The sequence below is a fragment of the Hyperoodon ampullatus genome, assembly GCF_949752795.1.
Source record: "Hyperoodon ampullatus genome assembly, chromosome: 5".
Lineage (NCBI taxonomy): Eukaryota > Metazoa > Chordata > Mammalia > Artiodactyla > Ziphiidae > Hyperoodon > Hyperoodon ampullatus.
Window position 1 is genome coordinate 107,801,105 of NC_136918.1, and position 17,241 is coordinate 107,818,345.

The 17,241-nt window shown below is 33.4% G+C and overlaps 1 protein-coding gene across 7 annotated transcripts in view; it reads right to left on the reverse strand.

Annotated features, from left to right (window-relative positions):
• The window catches only part of CADM2 (cell adhesion molecule 2), a gene marked incomplete at both ends in the record, with an annotated part of 1,071,386 nt that overhangs the window by 162,640 nt on the left and 891,505 nt on the right, over positions 1-17,241 (reverse strand). For 6 of the 7 annotated variants that reach the window (XM_079704577.1, XM_079704575.1, XM_079704579.1 and 3 more), the window contains one exon: positions 4-156. The exons of the other annotated variant lie outside the window; for it this stretch is intronic. In XM_079704577.1, the coding sequence (XP_079560703.1) occupies positions 4-156 (153 nt within the window). The remainder of the gene's footprint in view (positions 1-3; positions 157-17,241) is intronic. 7 annotated transcript variants of the gene reach the window in all.

A 17,241-nucleotide genomic window follows, 5' to 3' on the forward strand; every position in this document is an offset into this window, starting at 1 on the left:
TACCGAGAACAGTGAGATAGGCCTTGGAAGTTTTGACAGGCATTGTAAATAAAGAACAGGTGTACTGTCCTTCATCAGAGAGAGAGACATCACTGACGCTGATACTCAGTTCATGCCAGGAAGCCCGAACCAGCTCGATCCTATTGTCCCTTAAAGCTGGAAAAAGAAAATACTGAAAATGTGAATAACAACATTAGGAAAAGTTGCTACTGTTAGACACACTACTACTGTTGTTACTGATTCTTCTAAAGTACTGTTGCTACTGTTAACACAATAAACATTTTCTTTGGCCATATGTCTAAATCTGGTTTCCTGAAATGTTTTAAAGGAAGGTTTAAATATATTGAAATATTTTATCAGATTTAAAAATCAAAGTAGAATTAAATGTTCCTTAATATTCTGAGAAATAACTTTTTAATTAAATTATTGCATCTAGTAAGTACAATACCTTGGATGAGGTAGATATTGATGGTGACAAAAATGGCTTTCCTTCACAAAGTCTTTCATGAGTTGTCAGTACCAAGAAAAGCTGTAAAAAACAAAGTTCACTTCTATGCCCAGATAAATTTGGGAAAACTAAGACTGCTCAATTCCTTCCAGGAAACCAACAATGAACCTTAGCATATTGAAAGTTCTCTGCAGTAGAGACACCTGTTAAGCTTTTTTTTAAATCAGAGCTAACTTTCAGCTGAAAAACACCTGTAGTGTACCTGACGTTAAATTTGCTCTGACTGGTTGGTGCCTCTGCTGTACTGTCTGTTAAATACTTTTAATATATTCTTTGGTTCAAACCACCTTTTCTATCACAGAACACTTGTTTTCACAGATCTCTTAAGCATCTTGCTTATTTATGCTTCTTTTAAATCATTTTTGGAAAAGCATTAAAAAAACTTAAATATCACTATATGCTCCACTAAGGACAGGTATAAAACCAGGAATTAAGCAAGAGGTGACTAAAGGAGTACTCTGAAAGGTAGAAAGAGGAAAGGGGACTGGTTAGTGATACCAGAATCTAAGGAATAACACAGTGGCTCTCTAACCAATTGTAAAAGGCATTTGAAGCCTGGCTTCTCTCAACCATAACCTAGCAACAGAAGGTGGCCTAGGTAGACTCATTTTATCGCAGAGCAAATGGGATTCCCACCAAGAACATCGGGAGAGGCTGGGCCACACCCAAGGGGAATCAATCCGGAGCATCACTGTCATGGAAAGCAATCTCTTTTTCCATTGGGCTGGAGACTCCCCTTCCCTACTGAGAGACTATGGTCAATTGGGCAGCACAGGCAGTGGGTCAATCCTTCTATAACAATTACCCAGCCCTTGAAGTGATCTTTGATGAGCTAAAGAACCATTTATCCCACCTAGAGCCATCAGGAGGCCTTGCTTCCTTAGGTGGCACAAGTAGGGATCAGTACAACTCCCAGTGGAAACAGACAACTCAAAGTGACCAAATAGCAACACAAAGGCTCTGAAAGTTAAACTGTTGGTGGAACCATAGCCCACAAATGTAAGCCAGGACCTGAGTGCTGAACCTAAATAGAATAGAAGATGTAAATAGTATCCAGAGTCTCCTAACACAATAACCAAAATGTCCAGGATGTGATAATAAAAGAATTACTGGTCACACCAAATACCAGGCAAAACACAACTTGAATGAGAAAAAATAATCCACAGATGCTAATACTGAGTTGAAACGGATGCTAGAATTATCTGACAGAGAATTTAAAGAAGCCATCATAAAATTACTTTAAAAAGCATTTACTAATTATCTTGAAACAAATACAAAATAGAAAATCTCAGCACTCTAAAGAAGTTATTTTAAAAAATAACCAAAGGAAAGTACAGAAGTCAAAAATACAACAACCAAAATAAAAACTCACTGGATTGGATAAATAGTACAATGAGACAACAGAGGACAGAATCAGTCAACTTAAGAACAGATCAATACAAGTCACTGGATCTGAACAAGAGAGAGAAAACAGAATGGAAAACCAATGAAAAAAACAAAAAATCAGAATCTTGGGGACCTGTGGGACAATAACAACATATCCAACATTGGTACCATATAAGTCCCAAAAGAAGAGAAAGAGAGTGAGGCGAAAGAATTTAAGAAATAATGGGCAAAAACTTCACAAATTAGGCAAAAGAAATAAACGTACAAAATCAAGAAGAGGAGCAAACTCAAACAGGATAAACTCCAAAAGGTCCAAATCAAGATACAGTGAAATTAAACTCCTGAAATCCAAAGAAAAAAATCTTAAGAATAGCCAGAGAGAAAGACATATTACCTATAAGAAAACACCATTTCAAATGACAATATATGACCTCATTTGAAATTATGGAGGTCAGAAGCAGTGGCACGTTTTTCAAGTGCTGAAAGAAAAGAACTGTTGATCGTGAATTCTTATCCAGTGAAACCAACGTTCAGGAATCAAGGGGAAATAAATATATTTTTAGAAGGAGGAAAACTAAGAACATGTTTCTCTAGCAGATCCGTCTTAAAGAAAAGTTAAAGTTCTTCAAACAGAAAAGAAGAAATTTTGAAGCATCGAGAAGGAAGAACAAGTGAGAGAACAAAAAATATGGGTAAATACAATATAGACTACTCTGCTGCATTTTTCTGGCTATATGATGGTTAAAACAAAAATTATACCATCAACTGATGCAGTGTTCAACATGTAAAGAAGGAATAGTCAAAACGAATAAAAAGTGTCAGGGCAAAAGGACCTAATGGAAGTAAGGTTTCCATACTTTACCAGAAGTGGTAAAACTGGTAGACTGTGATAAGTCATATATGTATAGCATTTCAATACCTGGAGCAAATACTAAGAAAATATACAAAGTGATACATTCAGAAACTCTATAGATAAATCAAGATGAAATCCTTTTATATAGTGTCTTGAAATAACTAAAATTATAGAGATGGAGAAAAGATTAGTTCTTACTGATGGTGAAGGTTAGTAAGGGGTGGAGGGTAGTGGGAGTGATATGAGTGTGGTTATAAAACTACAGCACAAAGGATCCTTGTGGTGATAGAACCGCTTTGCATCTTGACTGTGGTGATGGATACACTAACCTACATATGTAATGAAACTGGATAAAACTAAACACACACACATATACACACACACACACACAAACACAAACGAGTACATGTAAAACCAGTGAAACTCAAATAAGATTGGTGAACTATGTCAATGTCTATTTTCTAGCTGTGATATCTTTCCAAGATGTTATTTGGGTAGAGGGTACATGGATTTCTCTGTATTATTTCTCACAACTGGGTATGAATCTACAATAATAACTCAGCTTAAAATATTTTATGCACATTAGATGGAATGGGGAAATGGTTTTGATATCAAAGTTTGAAACTCATTATATACATTTGCCACAGAGTAAGAAGGGGATCCCAAGTGCCATATATTCTTAAATTGCCTATACCTTTCCTCTATGCTTTGTGAGAGGAGCAGGAAATTTAAAAATATATTTGGTAAAATTCTAAATTTTCATGATTTTAAATATACTTTAAAAATCATCCTCCCAGTTACTCAATAACACATACCTGAATGATTATAGTCCATCTATTACCATTCTTTGTTACCTCTAATATCATAAGGAGACATACATTTGCAAGCATTTTCAAAACTGATTTTTATTGACTATAAAAATTAAGGAAGACTGAGTACAATGGTGTTTGTGACTCCACTAGGTTACAGCGGACTTTTTATAAAAATGTCTATTTTGTACTCTATCTCCTACACTCCCTATTATATATGCCTTGTTCAGCTGCTAGAGGAAAACAGGGGGACACAGATTTGTCATTTCCCCAATAGGACCTCATGCTATACCAACCACTTTTCAAAGGTATGATTTATTTAAAAAATATTTATCACATATTTCTTGTTTTTTTAATAAAAAAGAAGTCTCCAAAAGGGAAAACCTCAGGTTCCTGCAATGATACTGTGTGGGTAAAACATGTTACTCACCCCCTGTGTTCAATTTCATTTCTTCTAACACAGGTCGCACTGACAGAGAGACAGAGCTTACAATTTTCAGTGAATCTTGGCAAAAGGAATTTAACTCTCTTTTGGTCAGACTATTTTATGGAAACTATATAATATATTATATATATATATAAACTATATAACTACATAATATCACTGAAGTCAAACTGAATTACTCAATGCATACAAATAAAAAATGTTTATATTTAAACCATTTGTGTGGAGTAATGCTAAAAGCACTGACTTTGGTATCAGAAGATCTGCTTTAGGCACTTATATGAGGTCAGGTTTCCTGTGGATAATAATTCCTGATTCATTTCCATCTTTGCGTTATGAGAACTATGATATCATGTTATATGTAAAGTGATTTAAACAAATGTGCAATGATATATTAAAATATTTTAGGTTTGGAATCCTGATGAGAACCTAAATATTTAAAGTCCGAAATGTCTCGATTCAGCTTACCAAATCATATAACTTTTTGAGTTGTTTTATAATTACTACTAGGTTTGACTAAAAATTAGTCTCTGAAAAGTAGAATATATGTATTTTAATGTAAGCTCTGTCATTGGTTAACCATATCAATAGGTAAGTCACTTATTGTGTACCCCAGTCTGCTGAGTATTAGGCAGAGATAATAACAATGGAGTGAAGGTATAAGGTATATGGTTTACAGAAATGAAATACATGAATAGATATTCAAAACCTGAAAACATATTCCCAAAAGGGAAGAAAGTGACACAGTTAGCAAAGGGATTATTTATTGCATAAATTTCCTTGATAATTCATTTGCCAAAAAACAAAGAGCTGCCTAAGGAAATTTTTATTGGACTGAACATTTTATTTTATTTTATTTTAGTAGCTATAAACATTTTTTATTATAGAGAAGTTAAGTGATTTCAAGATTGGAAAGTGTCCATTGTATTTGGACAGTGTCAGTGAGTTTGGCTATATCATGAGAGGGTTGCTAAGAAGGAACTAGATTGCACTCTTGGATGAGAAGAGTACAAGACAGTCCAGGGTCAGAAGGAAGAGAGGGTATTTTTCTGGAAGGAAGAGACTGAATCATATTTATAGGCTCAAGAGAAAGGGGATCAATAAAGGCATGAAAAATAGAAATGGCATCTCTGGTACAGATATCTTCAGGGCCTGTTCTCCTGGCAGCACCTCCCCACTTCCCCCTCACCAGAGAAATCCCTTTGGACTGAACATTTTAAACAAATCTTACATCCATAGCATTTATCTTTTCAAGTTTGTAAATACTTATGATGTCATCTGCAGTTCTCTTTATCACAGCATTTTAAGTATGAAAGAAAAAAAAAAGGAAACCTTTTAAAGTCCAAAGAGGGGTGAAATATAATTCAGTGGATTCCCTGTGAGCAGGATCCTTGTCTTGCTCATCTCAGCACACCCTGCATCCTAACTATCTGCACAGCAAGTTTTCAGTGAATGACTATTGAATTGAAACTGAGAGCCAAACTCTGTCTGTATATGATAAGAGCAGAGTGAAAAAGAACTGAATTAGGAAGTCCTCTTTGATACATCCCCCATGGGAGAAAAGCCCCCAAAACAAGAAAAAAAGTGTCTTGTTTAGACACTGTTGAGCATAAAAGACCTAGAAACATCATGCTGCAAAATTTTTTTTTAAAGTGATCATTCATTGAACAATTATTTGAAATACTGAATGAGTGATCTCTGAAGCTACTGTTGTGTTACCTTATGGTTTCCAAATGAACACAAAAGGTAGTAGAGACAGAAATAATCCATATTTTCTACAGAATAAGTTGCATATATTTACAGTGAACCTAAAAAGAAGAATCCTAATATTGTTGGTTGCAGTGAATTCAATCTTTAAAAAAAAAATGCTTTCATTTGAGCACAAAGAATGTTCATGATTATCTAAATATCTTTTTTTTTTTTTTTTTTTTTTTTTTTGCGGTACGCGGGCCTCTCACTGTTGTGGCCTCTCCCGTTGCGGAGCTCAGGCTCCGGACACACAGGCTCAGCGGCCATGGCTCACGGGCCCAGCTGCTCCGTGGCATGTGGGATCCTCCAGGACGGGGGCACGAACCCGTGTCCCCTGCATCGGCAGGCGGACTCTCAACCGCTACACCACCAGGGAAGCCCATATCTAAATATCTTAAAAAAAAATAAAATCTCAAACATTTCATTGAAAGAAATAGATTTTAAATATTATCCTAGGAATAACTGAAGAGAACAAATGAGTATGTGGAATAAAAGAATGAAAGGTAATTGTTCACACACCATAGAGATTCAAATGAGCTAATGAGTTAAAAGTAGGTTACTCTGAGGCCACACCTCATCAGCTATTAGGTGACTGCCATCCACTGGTGAGGTGATTTAACAGTTCAAAACGCTGAACTCTAGAGAATTTAATCTTAGCTGAAAATAAGTAGCACTGACCAATGAGTGAGAATTTATTAAATAGTGCTTAACACTGGCTAAAAATTATTTTCCCAATATATCGTTGGTTCTAAATAGTTCATCAATCATACAAATGCATATTTAGGATTTATGCTGGGTAAAATAAAAATTCCTAAGACGATTACTTGGAGAATTTTACATACATTTTATACTGATTTCTAACAAAAGTTACTGGCATAGTTAATAAGTTATATATTAATTAGTTTTAAACCAAATTAACTTAATAATATTAGTACTATTGAATTTATCTTACATTATTCATTTAAGAGCCTAATAGCAATTTGTATACACAAAATTGTATACAAATTGTATATACTTGCATTAATAGTTTTCCTTTCTTAAGTGTTGTGATCTTTATAAAGGTGATCACATACTTCTTGCCAGAAGCATTTTCAAATATGTCTAAGTTGGTTTCTAGTGAGTAATAATTTATGTCACACTTTAGGGTGCTTAAATAAAGATAAAAAACATATTTCATTATGTAATCATTTTAAGAGACTATTAAAATGCCGCAAATAACAACGTCATTGTCTTTGCATTTTTTCTAGTTCACCCATTTGACCTAAAACTTTCCCAAATCAGGATTATATCTCTTTATATGTATATTTATAAATATTTATAATTATATTGTCTACAAGGCTTTACACATATCATGATTCATGTAGATGTCCATTAAATTGTATTGTATTAAATTTAATATGTGGGTCATCAGTCTTTTATATATAATAATAAATAGTCTATAATTGTACATATTAACATCATTTTAGAAAATTCCATATATTAAGTGAATATTATATGCTGAATGATTTTTATAATTCACTATATTTTACAGACAAGTACTAAAGGAAAAACATACATCAAGATGATAGAAGTCATTTCAAGTGTCATCCTGGCTACTTAAATTCTCAGGGTCAGCATGTTTCTAAGAGCATACCATCCTACACTCATAGGCTTTAGCTGAAGCAATCACTGCACATATTTAGAAGTTTTTATAAACATATTACTTTCCAACCAGTAATTTCCATCTTGTAAAGTAAGTTTAACATCACTGGTGTGATGGAATTTCAAGAACAATAGGTATGTCAGTCTTCATTCTCCTTGTTCTCAGCTCAAGTCCCATGCAGGTGTCCCCACTTGATTCTTACAGGGAATTTAGATATGTCAGTACAATAAGCCAAGTTCTGCCTAGGGAAAGATATGTCGAAGAATGCTGTATATGGACTTTGATTCAATATCAAATTTAAGTGTTGTTTGTTGACTAATAATATAATCCTTCTCATGATTCTGACTTTGTTGTTTTAAGGTTGCCCAGACCAGCACTTCTTTGTTTCCCAACTTCTGCAAACAGGCTTGTTTTCTCTCCGAACACTGTCCACTTAGACCTGTGCTAACTGCCTACTCTGCTTTGCCCCTACTGATTTCTCTAGAACTGATCACTAACCAAAGTGACTCAGGCAATCTGCTAACCTTGTTTTATCAGCTGAAATGTCTACTATCCCCAAGGGTAAAAACTAGGACGAGGAATTAAAGCTTCAGTGAGGTCAACTTTGATTTGGTGTACCAGAATATTGTTTTGCTAATTAAGTCTATACCTTAATAAATCAGAGAGGAAAAATAAGTCAAATAAGCTCTAATAAAGTTTCAAATGGGCCAAAGATTGAGAGCTTAACTCTTGTCAGACCTCACAATTAGTATATTGACATGTATGATGTCAAAATATGCCTCTAGACATTGTAAAACAGACAAGATAAAGAAGGAAATCTAGCCATTCTTACTCTTATTATAAAAGTGTTATTTTATTTGTTAACAGCCCAAATGTTTTATTTGTGTAAATAGTATAATCATATACTGATTACATTCAGTATACGTTATTTGTAATAGTACTATGGACTGCCAGAAATAAAGGAGTTAAAACACACAGACAGAATAAAATATCAAGCTAGTGAATCCTTTTCTGTTTTGTTCTTTTACAGTCATACAACACAAAACAATCTAAATCAATCTTCTGGAAAATTGGTAAAAACAACCATTACTCCAGAGCTGATATTTGGTATACCAAGTTTCAGTCGGGACTGAGTTTTTACTGAAACCACAGTAAATGGAGTTTTAGAATAGAAATTCGAACAGAACCCAAGCAATAAATCTGGAAACTGTGTCAATATTTGAAGGAAGTTTTTCCAGTGGTAGAATTTCAATTTTTAAGCCCCAGCTTTTCTTACTCCAAATGTATAAAAACAAATAGTCATTACTCTCATCCCTATATTTGTAATCTGTTATTATGAGACACTTGAAAAAGCAAAATGTTACCATGCCTAAAATGTACCAAAAATTAATAAACTTGGGTATGGAAAATTTATTAATATGTTTGAGGAATGAATAAAAACTCCATGGTATTTCTACTTTCCATCTTCTTGTCTTTGTTAAGGCTTGCCCCTCTTCCTCAGAGTGTCCTCCACAAGACATGTCCAGAGGGAAACCCTTTTTCTTTTTCACTCTATTAAATTTCTAAAGCTCTGAACATAGACTGGATTCTTAATACACCTATATACCTACCCAATTTTCTGTTGAGTAAGGTAACTTTTAAACTGTGTGTCATGTAACATAAGGCCCTAAAGATCAGAAATATGTTCACTTTTCTAGTCTATTTCCCCATCCCTCCTCAAAATGCCTAATAATTTAGAAATACCTGAGCATTTGTTCAAATATGGTGAGTAATCCATACCTCTTTACCTAAAGGCCTATATTCCCTCTGCATGTCTCCAGTTCATACTTTTCACTCAAGCTAATTAACATATTGCTTTCTTGGTAAATTCTTTCATACTGTCCACCTCCAGCCACATTCACTCCTTCCTTTAGGTTTCCAGGGCAGGAATGTACATGAAGCTCAATAATAATTTGTTGAGCTAATGTGAGAGTAAAAGTGTACATTATAAGGTCCATTGTTTATATACTGATATGTACCATTTATCTTACTATATGGTAATCTCCTGGAGAATCCAGCCATGGATGAGACTAATTCCTCCTGCCCACAGACACTAGCAAGGTGTTCTGAATATAATTTCCATCTCTCCATTGGATAAGTGAGTGAATGAGCAAGTGAAAGCTGAAAGCACAGAGAATAAATAAAATGGCAGGTGCACCTGGTGAATCATTTCATATGATAAGTCAGCAGAGTACGCTCTAGAAAGGTGACATATATTTACATGACAATGACTTTGAAAATTTATGTTCTAATAGATTCCTTGCACCTGATAAATTTTCATTTTGTAAAATTTGACTTAAAAGGAGTTTGCAGCTTTTGATTTTTAGTTTCTAAATCTTTAGTTTTTTCTCACTTATGTAGTATCAAAATATCATTAATAGAGACCAAAATTTAAAAAATAACATATAATAAATATTTTCATAATTCAAACAAAACATTTTTCTAAGACCCCATTCTAAATATCTTTCTGTATATTGATATAATTTGACTTAAGTAACTGAAACTTAAAATAATCTAAGACAGCTGAGTTGTCATCTCGTACTTTACAGTGGCCTAGGCCTGTAAATCTTCTAAACTTATGGATTCAGACATTGAAAATTTACTACTTCTCTTTAAGATTGTAAGTAGGCTTATCTTATTCCTACTTTCACAATGTCATATGGCAAAAAGAACTCTGTAAAGCCAAAGCAACTGTCTAGAAATCATTACACCCACTAATTTCACAGTATGGATTTGCTTTCAGATGAAGGGTTGCATTTCAGTTGTTTAAAACACAGGAAGTTTCTTTAACGTGTAACAGTAAAGGACTGCTCAAGGTCGTTGGTGGAGGACAACTTACACTACACGAGCATCAATGATATACACTGCCATCTTCATCTCGTGACTGTGAAAGTCTTCTGAGAGAAAGTGAGCCTGGGGAAGCATGTGTACAAAATTTAATGGCAGAGGCCTGGAAGCACACATACCACACACACACCATTCCATGTCCAAGCACATGGCCATACTTCAAGAGAGACTGGTAAATGCAGTCTGGCTGTATGCATAGGAAGGAGAGATATTAGTGAGAAGTTAGTAGTTTCTGCCTTGCTACTGTAGGCTTATTTGTACTACTATATCTATATATGCTAATGTTTCTATAAAAAATTAATGTAGATATCCAGAAATGATAAAAAACAAGAGATAATATATTTCTCTAAAATAGTCATAATTTCAGTGTGTTTTGGTACAAAAATTCTACCTAGTTATTAAATTATGAAAAAGAATTACCAATCTATTACTTATGAACGTGTTCTTTTCAACACTGCTTTAGATTCAGCAAAGGAGAAATATCTATAGAAGTAACACTATAGTTATTTTCTATTGACTGTGTGATCCACTAAGCTATAAGCATGACCCTAGTTTTAGAAAATGGGAGGTGAATTATTGTTCATTATTTACTAAATTAAATTTTTTAGAATAAAAAACTATTCAGGATGGTTTATATAAATTATAAATGTATATTAATTAGATACATATACATGTATATATTTGCCAAATAAAGTATGCAATATTCATTTCAATTCTGATATCACTTTGAAATAAAATTCTATATATCTTCTTTTTTTTTTTTTTTTTTGCGGTACGCGGGCCTCTCACTGTTGTGGCCTCTCCCGTTGCGGAGCACAGGCTCCGGACGCTCAAGCTCAGCAGCCATGGCTCAAGGGCCCAGCCACTCCGCGGCATGTGGGATCTTCCCGAACTGGGGCACGAACCCGTGTCCCCTGCATCGGCAGGCGGACTCTCAACCACTGCGCCACCAGGGAAGCCCTATATATCTTCTTAAATGAACTAATAATACAACTCTACTTCAATTATAAAAAGAAAACTCTACAGGTCTCTATATAATGATGGAATCAACTAAAATGTGAACTCCTCACTTGAGAATTCCAAATAAACTTTCATGAAGATAACTACTGGAAAAGGAAAACTCTGCTAACATACACTCTCTCACACACACATACCTCACCCATATATTATCATTATATACTAATTTCATCTCTTTGCCAATCCATATACTACATTTTTATAAAGACTAAAGCAGTTCCAAATCTGTAAACCATATATGATAAATATATATATATTTAATTCTGGGAATGTTTTCACTAGAAAAGAAAACATTGACTAGACGAAGTGGTTGCTGGCATGTGAAACTGAAATCATATTTATGCTGATCAAATCACTGAATGTTAGAAGCTAGTGAGAGGTTGATTTGGGTTTAATATAGAGATTGTCTTTCTATTTATTGAGCTCTTCGCAATTGTATTGAGCAAACTTACGAGATAAGTTTGTCAAAAAAGTTGTTTAATTAATGGCTACCTGGTCTCCTGCCAGGAGTGTTTAAATGTCTTTCATTGCAGGAGAATGTCCTAAGTGACTTTTGAAGTCTCTTGTAATGATTTCAGGAATCTACTTTTGAAATTTACTTAAGAGTAACAGTTACTACTTTCAATCATAAATTGAATTCATACATTTATTCAATCACAAATAAGTCCTGATTTTACTGACCAGGAATCACTAACTCAATGATATATTATACTCAATGTATGGTTTTATCTATTAAAAAAAACTTCAGGAGATTTTTAAGTTGTCTTCAGTGAGAGAGAGAAATATATATATATATATTTGTATGTCTGTGTATATATATATAAAACTGTAATATATAAAATACTTTACATCAGATGATTCCTTTTCCTGCAATATCATCTTGCCTGTATAAAAATTAGAGGCATTTCATTCTTATTATTAGTGTATCACTCTGTACAAAAAATAGGTTGAGGAGAAAAAAAATATACCATCTGTCAGATGACATAAGGACATAATAGAAACTTAGCTTATGAAATTCAGACCTAAAGTGCTAAAAGATTCACTTTGTATATGAAGCATTTGAAAAAAATCAAATAAATATATCATTTCTAGTAGTAACACATCAAACAAGTTCTGCAAATAATGTAGCAAAGTCCAATTTTATAACTTTAGTCTTTAGAATTCTTTTCACAACTCAAAGTTTAAATAATTTATAAACATACAACATCGACTATGATTTATTACTAATAACAAATGACCCAATGCTGCTATATGTGCAACTGCATTCTAGTTTGGTGAATAAAGACTATGTTTATTAGAAGGCTTATCCTAATATGGATACCACACAATTGCATTTAATGTATTTTATATCTGTTTAACATCTAGTAAGGGTAGTTTTATGAGGGATAATTGTTATTAATCATCATAATTTAATAACTCTAAAATTCTGATATACATTTTCAAAGATCTTACATAGACAAACTTTTTTTCCCTATCTCCCACAAATAAAAGTTTGTGAATATTTTGTTTGCTTCTTCAAAACAGTATTTCCCTAGGTGTTTGTCACATTTCCTTATTTTCCTTGAGAAAATATCTTCAGCATTTGGTACAGTTCACAATTTGATACAGCTCACTATTTGCCTGGATTCAGAGAACAAGAAAATCATGTGGTATTTAAACTAAACAGTTTCTGTAAGCTCTCATTCTTTCCAGCAACCTACAATATATTGGTCTCCTCATAAAAATATGAAATTCATATTTTACATCCCACCATAAAAACCACCATATGTAGCCATGTGGTATTACTCTCATCGAGCATTTACATCAAAGAGAAGATTAGATGCCATGCTATTATGGAAATGCATACACAAAGGTACATTGGGAATGGAAAACACCTGCCTTCATTAAAGAAACTATCCTTTGGTATTTGTGATCTTTTAACTTTACAAGGTGCCACACCCTGTGAAAGCCGTGCATTGGTATTTGTAAAATAGGAGGAGAAAATGACTCAAGACTATGCTGTGGCATGTTTCTAATAATCCCAAAGTCTCATCTCCTACAGTCTGAAATTTGGTTTAAATTTTCAGTTTTGCCATCATTTTGTGGACAATATTAGATGAAATAAATTCTATACTACACAAACTTTGAAAATCTAGGAACCCGTTAATATATTTAAGAAAATCATTTTTATATTTTTGAAATTCAGGCATAATTGCAAAAGACATCATTATAATACAGATTTCATTAATACTAATCCATAGATTTCTTTGAAACATGTTTAACATTTTTCATTGCCAATGTACATTTGTTACTGGAAGTTTAACAACTTAACCTTGATCTTGCATCTGTTTAAATGGCCTCAGTTTCTCTACTTCTTACTATTTTCCCCTTATTGTGGGGAGGAGGGGATTTGTGAATCTTCCAGAAAGTAAATACTGCCTCTGAAAAATCAGCCAATTAATACTGATCATGAATATTGTTTTTAAAATGTCCTCTTATATAAATCAACATTCAGTGGGAATGTAATAAATCTCAGGGTAACAAAAATAAATCACAATTTACTACGTAGAATTAAGGAATGACATCCTACTTTCTAAGTTTAAAGCATTGATTTTTCCCTTTTTACATCATATAGTTTGATTTTTCTTTACTTCAGTTATCTAAACTGGCTTTTGAAAAGTCTTAATTAATATTAAATTATATGCTAATATTTAGAAGTCTGGCAATGTGTAAAAAATATATGGCACTCAAATTTTGCTTATAACAGATTTTAGCAAAAGGCAGATAAATTCAGTGACTAAAAAATAAAGTGCAATATCTTAATATGTCACTACAACTAAAGTATAAAATTTTAGCAATTTTTCATATGTTTACAGTCTACTATAAATAATTTTATATATACACAATTATTTACATTGTATATAAGCTCATATAATTTATATAAATACATACACTTCTAGGGAGACACACTGTATATATAACTAATCATAAAAATAAAGAAATAAATAAGGCAATTTAAAATAAAGTACGAAAAAAAAATCCAGATACAACTAAAACGATTGATGCTGAGAAGCTAGGACACATGAGGAGTGACTGATGAAAGTTAATTTGATAAAAGGCTTTTAGGAGTGAGTCTGGAAAGAGAGTTTTTTGCAGTAATTCACACAAGTAATATTCCAAAACTTACCGAAAAGATGAGAAAAAGTATACATCAAATTAGACACATCATGTGAAATCTATAATAAAAGAGCACATTGTGTTTTACTGCATTAAATACAATGGTTCCGCAGTAACCTTGAACTCCTACTTTGTAGCTGGGTTGAATTGAGATATACTGTGGAGGTGCCTTCTGAAACCCATAGAGAAAGCACAACCGCACACTACTCTTGCTAATTCTCAGGAGGGAGATCATAGTGTGACATGTACTACTTCAAAGGCTCCTGTACTTCCTGACTCCCCAGCTTTCCTACGAAACTCTGAGATGTGGACTTAAGGCTTTGAGCTTGAGTTGGCTTTGGAGACTGAGGCAGACCAACAACAAGCCTACCCTGTGGAAAAGATCTTGGCTCCCCCTTGGAGAGTTTTCACTGAGATAATGAGGACCATATGAAAGGGAGGAGTGTATAAAACAGCCTTACAATGCAGGAGAGGATAAGAAAAATACGTGTTTTAGAAATAATCTGCTACAAAACTATATTCCCTTACATTCCACAACACACTTAGAGCAGCCTTACTATGTGAATACTTTCTGGGATTTCTCTCCTGGACATACCAAAAAGGCCTTCAATTACCAAATAAGTGCTACTTTTTGAATCCACCAGAATTATGTTCCCACTGAGCCCCGGAGATCTTATGTTATCATAAACAGTTAGGCAAAAAAAAAAAAGCAATATCCTGGCAGACAAATTGGAAGTGGCAGTGGTACATCAAGGAGGTTTAGAATTCATAAGTAAAAGGTAGGCAGAAGGTGGAAACAGGGAGAGTTTCTATAAATGCACCAGTAGGATTGCAGTGGTACTGAGATCCCCCCAAAATTAGGGCAGTTGAGATCCTATCTAAGATCAACAAGGCTACGGGTGATTAAGCAAGCTAGAGATTGGGGACTGTGTTAGGAGATAACATAATTATCTACCATCCAGTTGTAGAATAAGAAGGGAACTGAGAGTAATATTTACATGTTGAATGTCATCATGCATTAGATCTGGGTAGACCTCTCCCTACTAAGAGATGAATGAGGCTAGGATGACTAGTTTTCTACCAAAAAAAAAAAAAAAGTGTTCTCCATTCCATATTTAAATCCAGGAGGTAGTTGCCCAGTGAAGATGTTGTCTCAGCAACTCCTTATTTTGGATTAAAGCAAAGTGATTAGATTTAGCCAATGAAATGTAAGTGAAGCGATATATCTCACTTCATTGCTAAGGATTTTAAGAAGTTGGCAGAGCTTCTCCACCCTCTCTTCTTCCTTCTCCTGTTTTGAAGTGGGGGCTTCCAAAGCTCTGGGCAATGAAAATGCCATAAAATTGAAGAACCAAGGGTCCCTGAATCCCCATAGAGTGAAAGATCACAGACACTAAAAACTTTTGTATTGAACACTTTTTCAGAGAAAATTAAAATTCTATTGCCTTTAACTCCTGAAATCTGTGAGTTTTTTAATGAAGCTTGCATTAATGTAACTAATAAAAATTAGCTAAATGAAAAATAAAATGATTCCAATGAAAAATACTACTGATCAAAAGAAAGGCACATAATGCCAAATAACTACTATAGGATTTGCTGTAGGAACAAGAAAATATATTAGACAAGTGATTAGAAATCTCAGTAGGCTATAAGAAAATACAAACTCTTTACAAAAGGAAGAAAGATACATAGGGAAAATAATCTGAAATATAATGAAAGTAGGATACAATAAAAGATGAAGATAGATTTAAAATACAAAAGTATTCAAGTTCAAAGTAAAGGCAGCAGTCAAAGCCATATAAATATAGTGAAAATGGAAACAATGATGTTAGATGAACAACTTGAGATCTCTCAGAATGCAGAAGAAAAGGCAGTGCAAGCAACAAGAGAAACTATATATGCAGCTTTTTGTTGGGTGTGTGTGCAGAGAGAGAAATTACTAAGAAAAATAATGCACAGACAACCGTATCTACATTAGCAGAGTAATTTCTATGGCTAAAATTAACCTGTGTTTTTATTCTGTAAGTAATTAAATCCCTGAAACAAAAATAGCAATTTCATCGCAATTGTGAGAATGAAAGGTTATAAGGCAAAAATTATATAATCAACAAGTTTGCCTTCCACATGATGTTGCAACAGAAAAAAAATATTAGATATGCAAGGTCTCAGAAAAATTCCATCCATTTACTTTTTTTAAGAAAACCATTTGAAAATATTTTACTGCAGAAAGGAAGAAAATCAAGAGAACAGGCTGTCGTTTTTGGGGAGTACTGACCTAGTCTCTCCATCCTAGTGAAAGTCATTTCATTTTACCCAAGACTTATGTACAAAAAATAACCATCATAACATTACTTATAATAATGAAAAAGTATAAATAAACTTAATATCCAATATTAGAAAACAAACTTTTTAATGAAGTATGAAAAAGCCTTCATATTATAAGCATGCAGAACTTTAACACAGGGAAATGATATAAGTCTAACTGAAAACAGAAGGATGCAAAATTAAGTATTCAGTACAGTATTGATTTCATTATAAAATAGAAAAAGTACCTAATGGAATGTTGGAATTTGGGATGATTTGTTTTCCTGCTTCTTTTCACTTTTATGACTTTTCTCATTTCTATCAACTAAGCATATCTATTTTAAAAACATTAAAACTTTACAAAATAAAGAATAAATAGCAAATTCTATTTTGGCATTTTATTATAAGGTTATTGAAATTGGTTATTAATTAATTATAAGGCCACTTCATTTATTTAGGCTGCTTTTTAGCAATAAAAATACCATA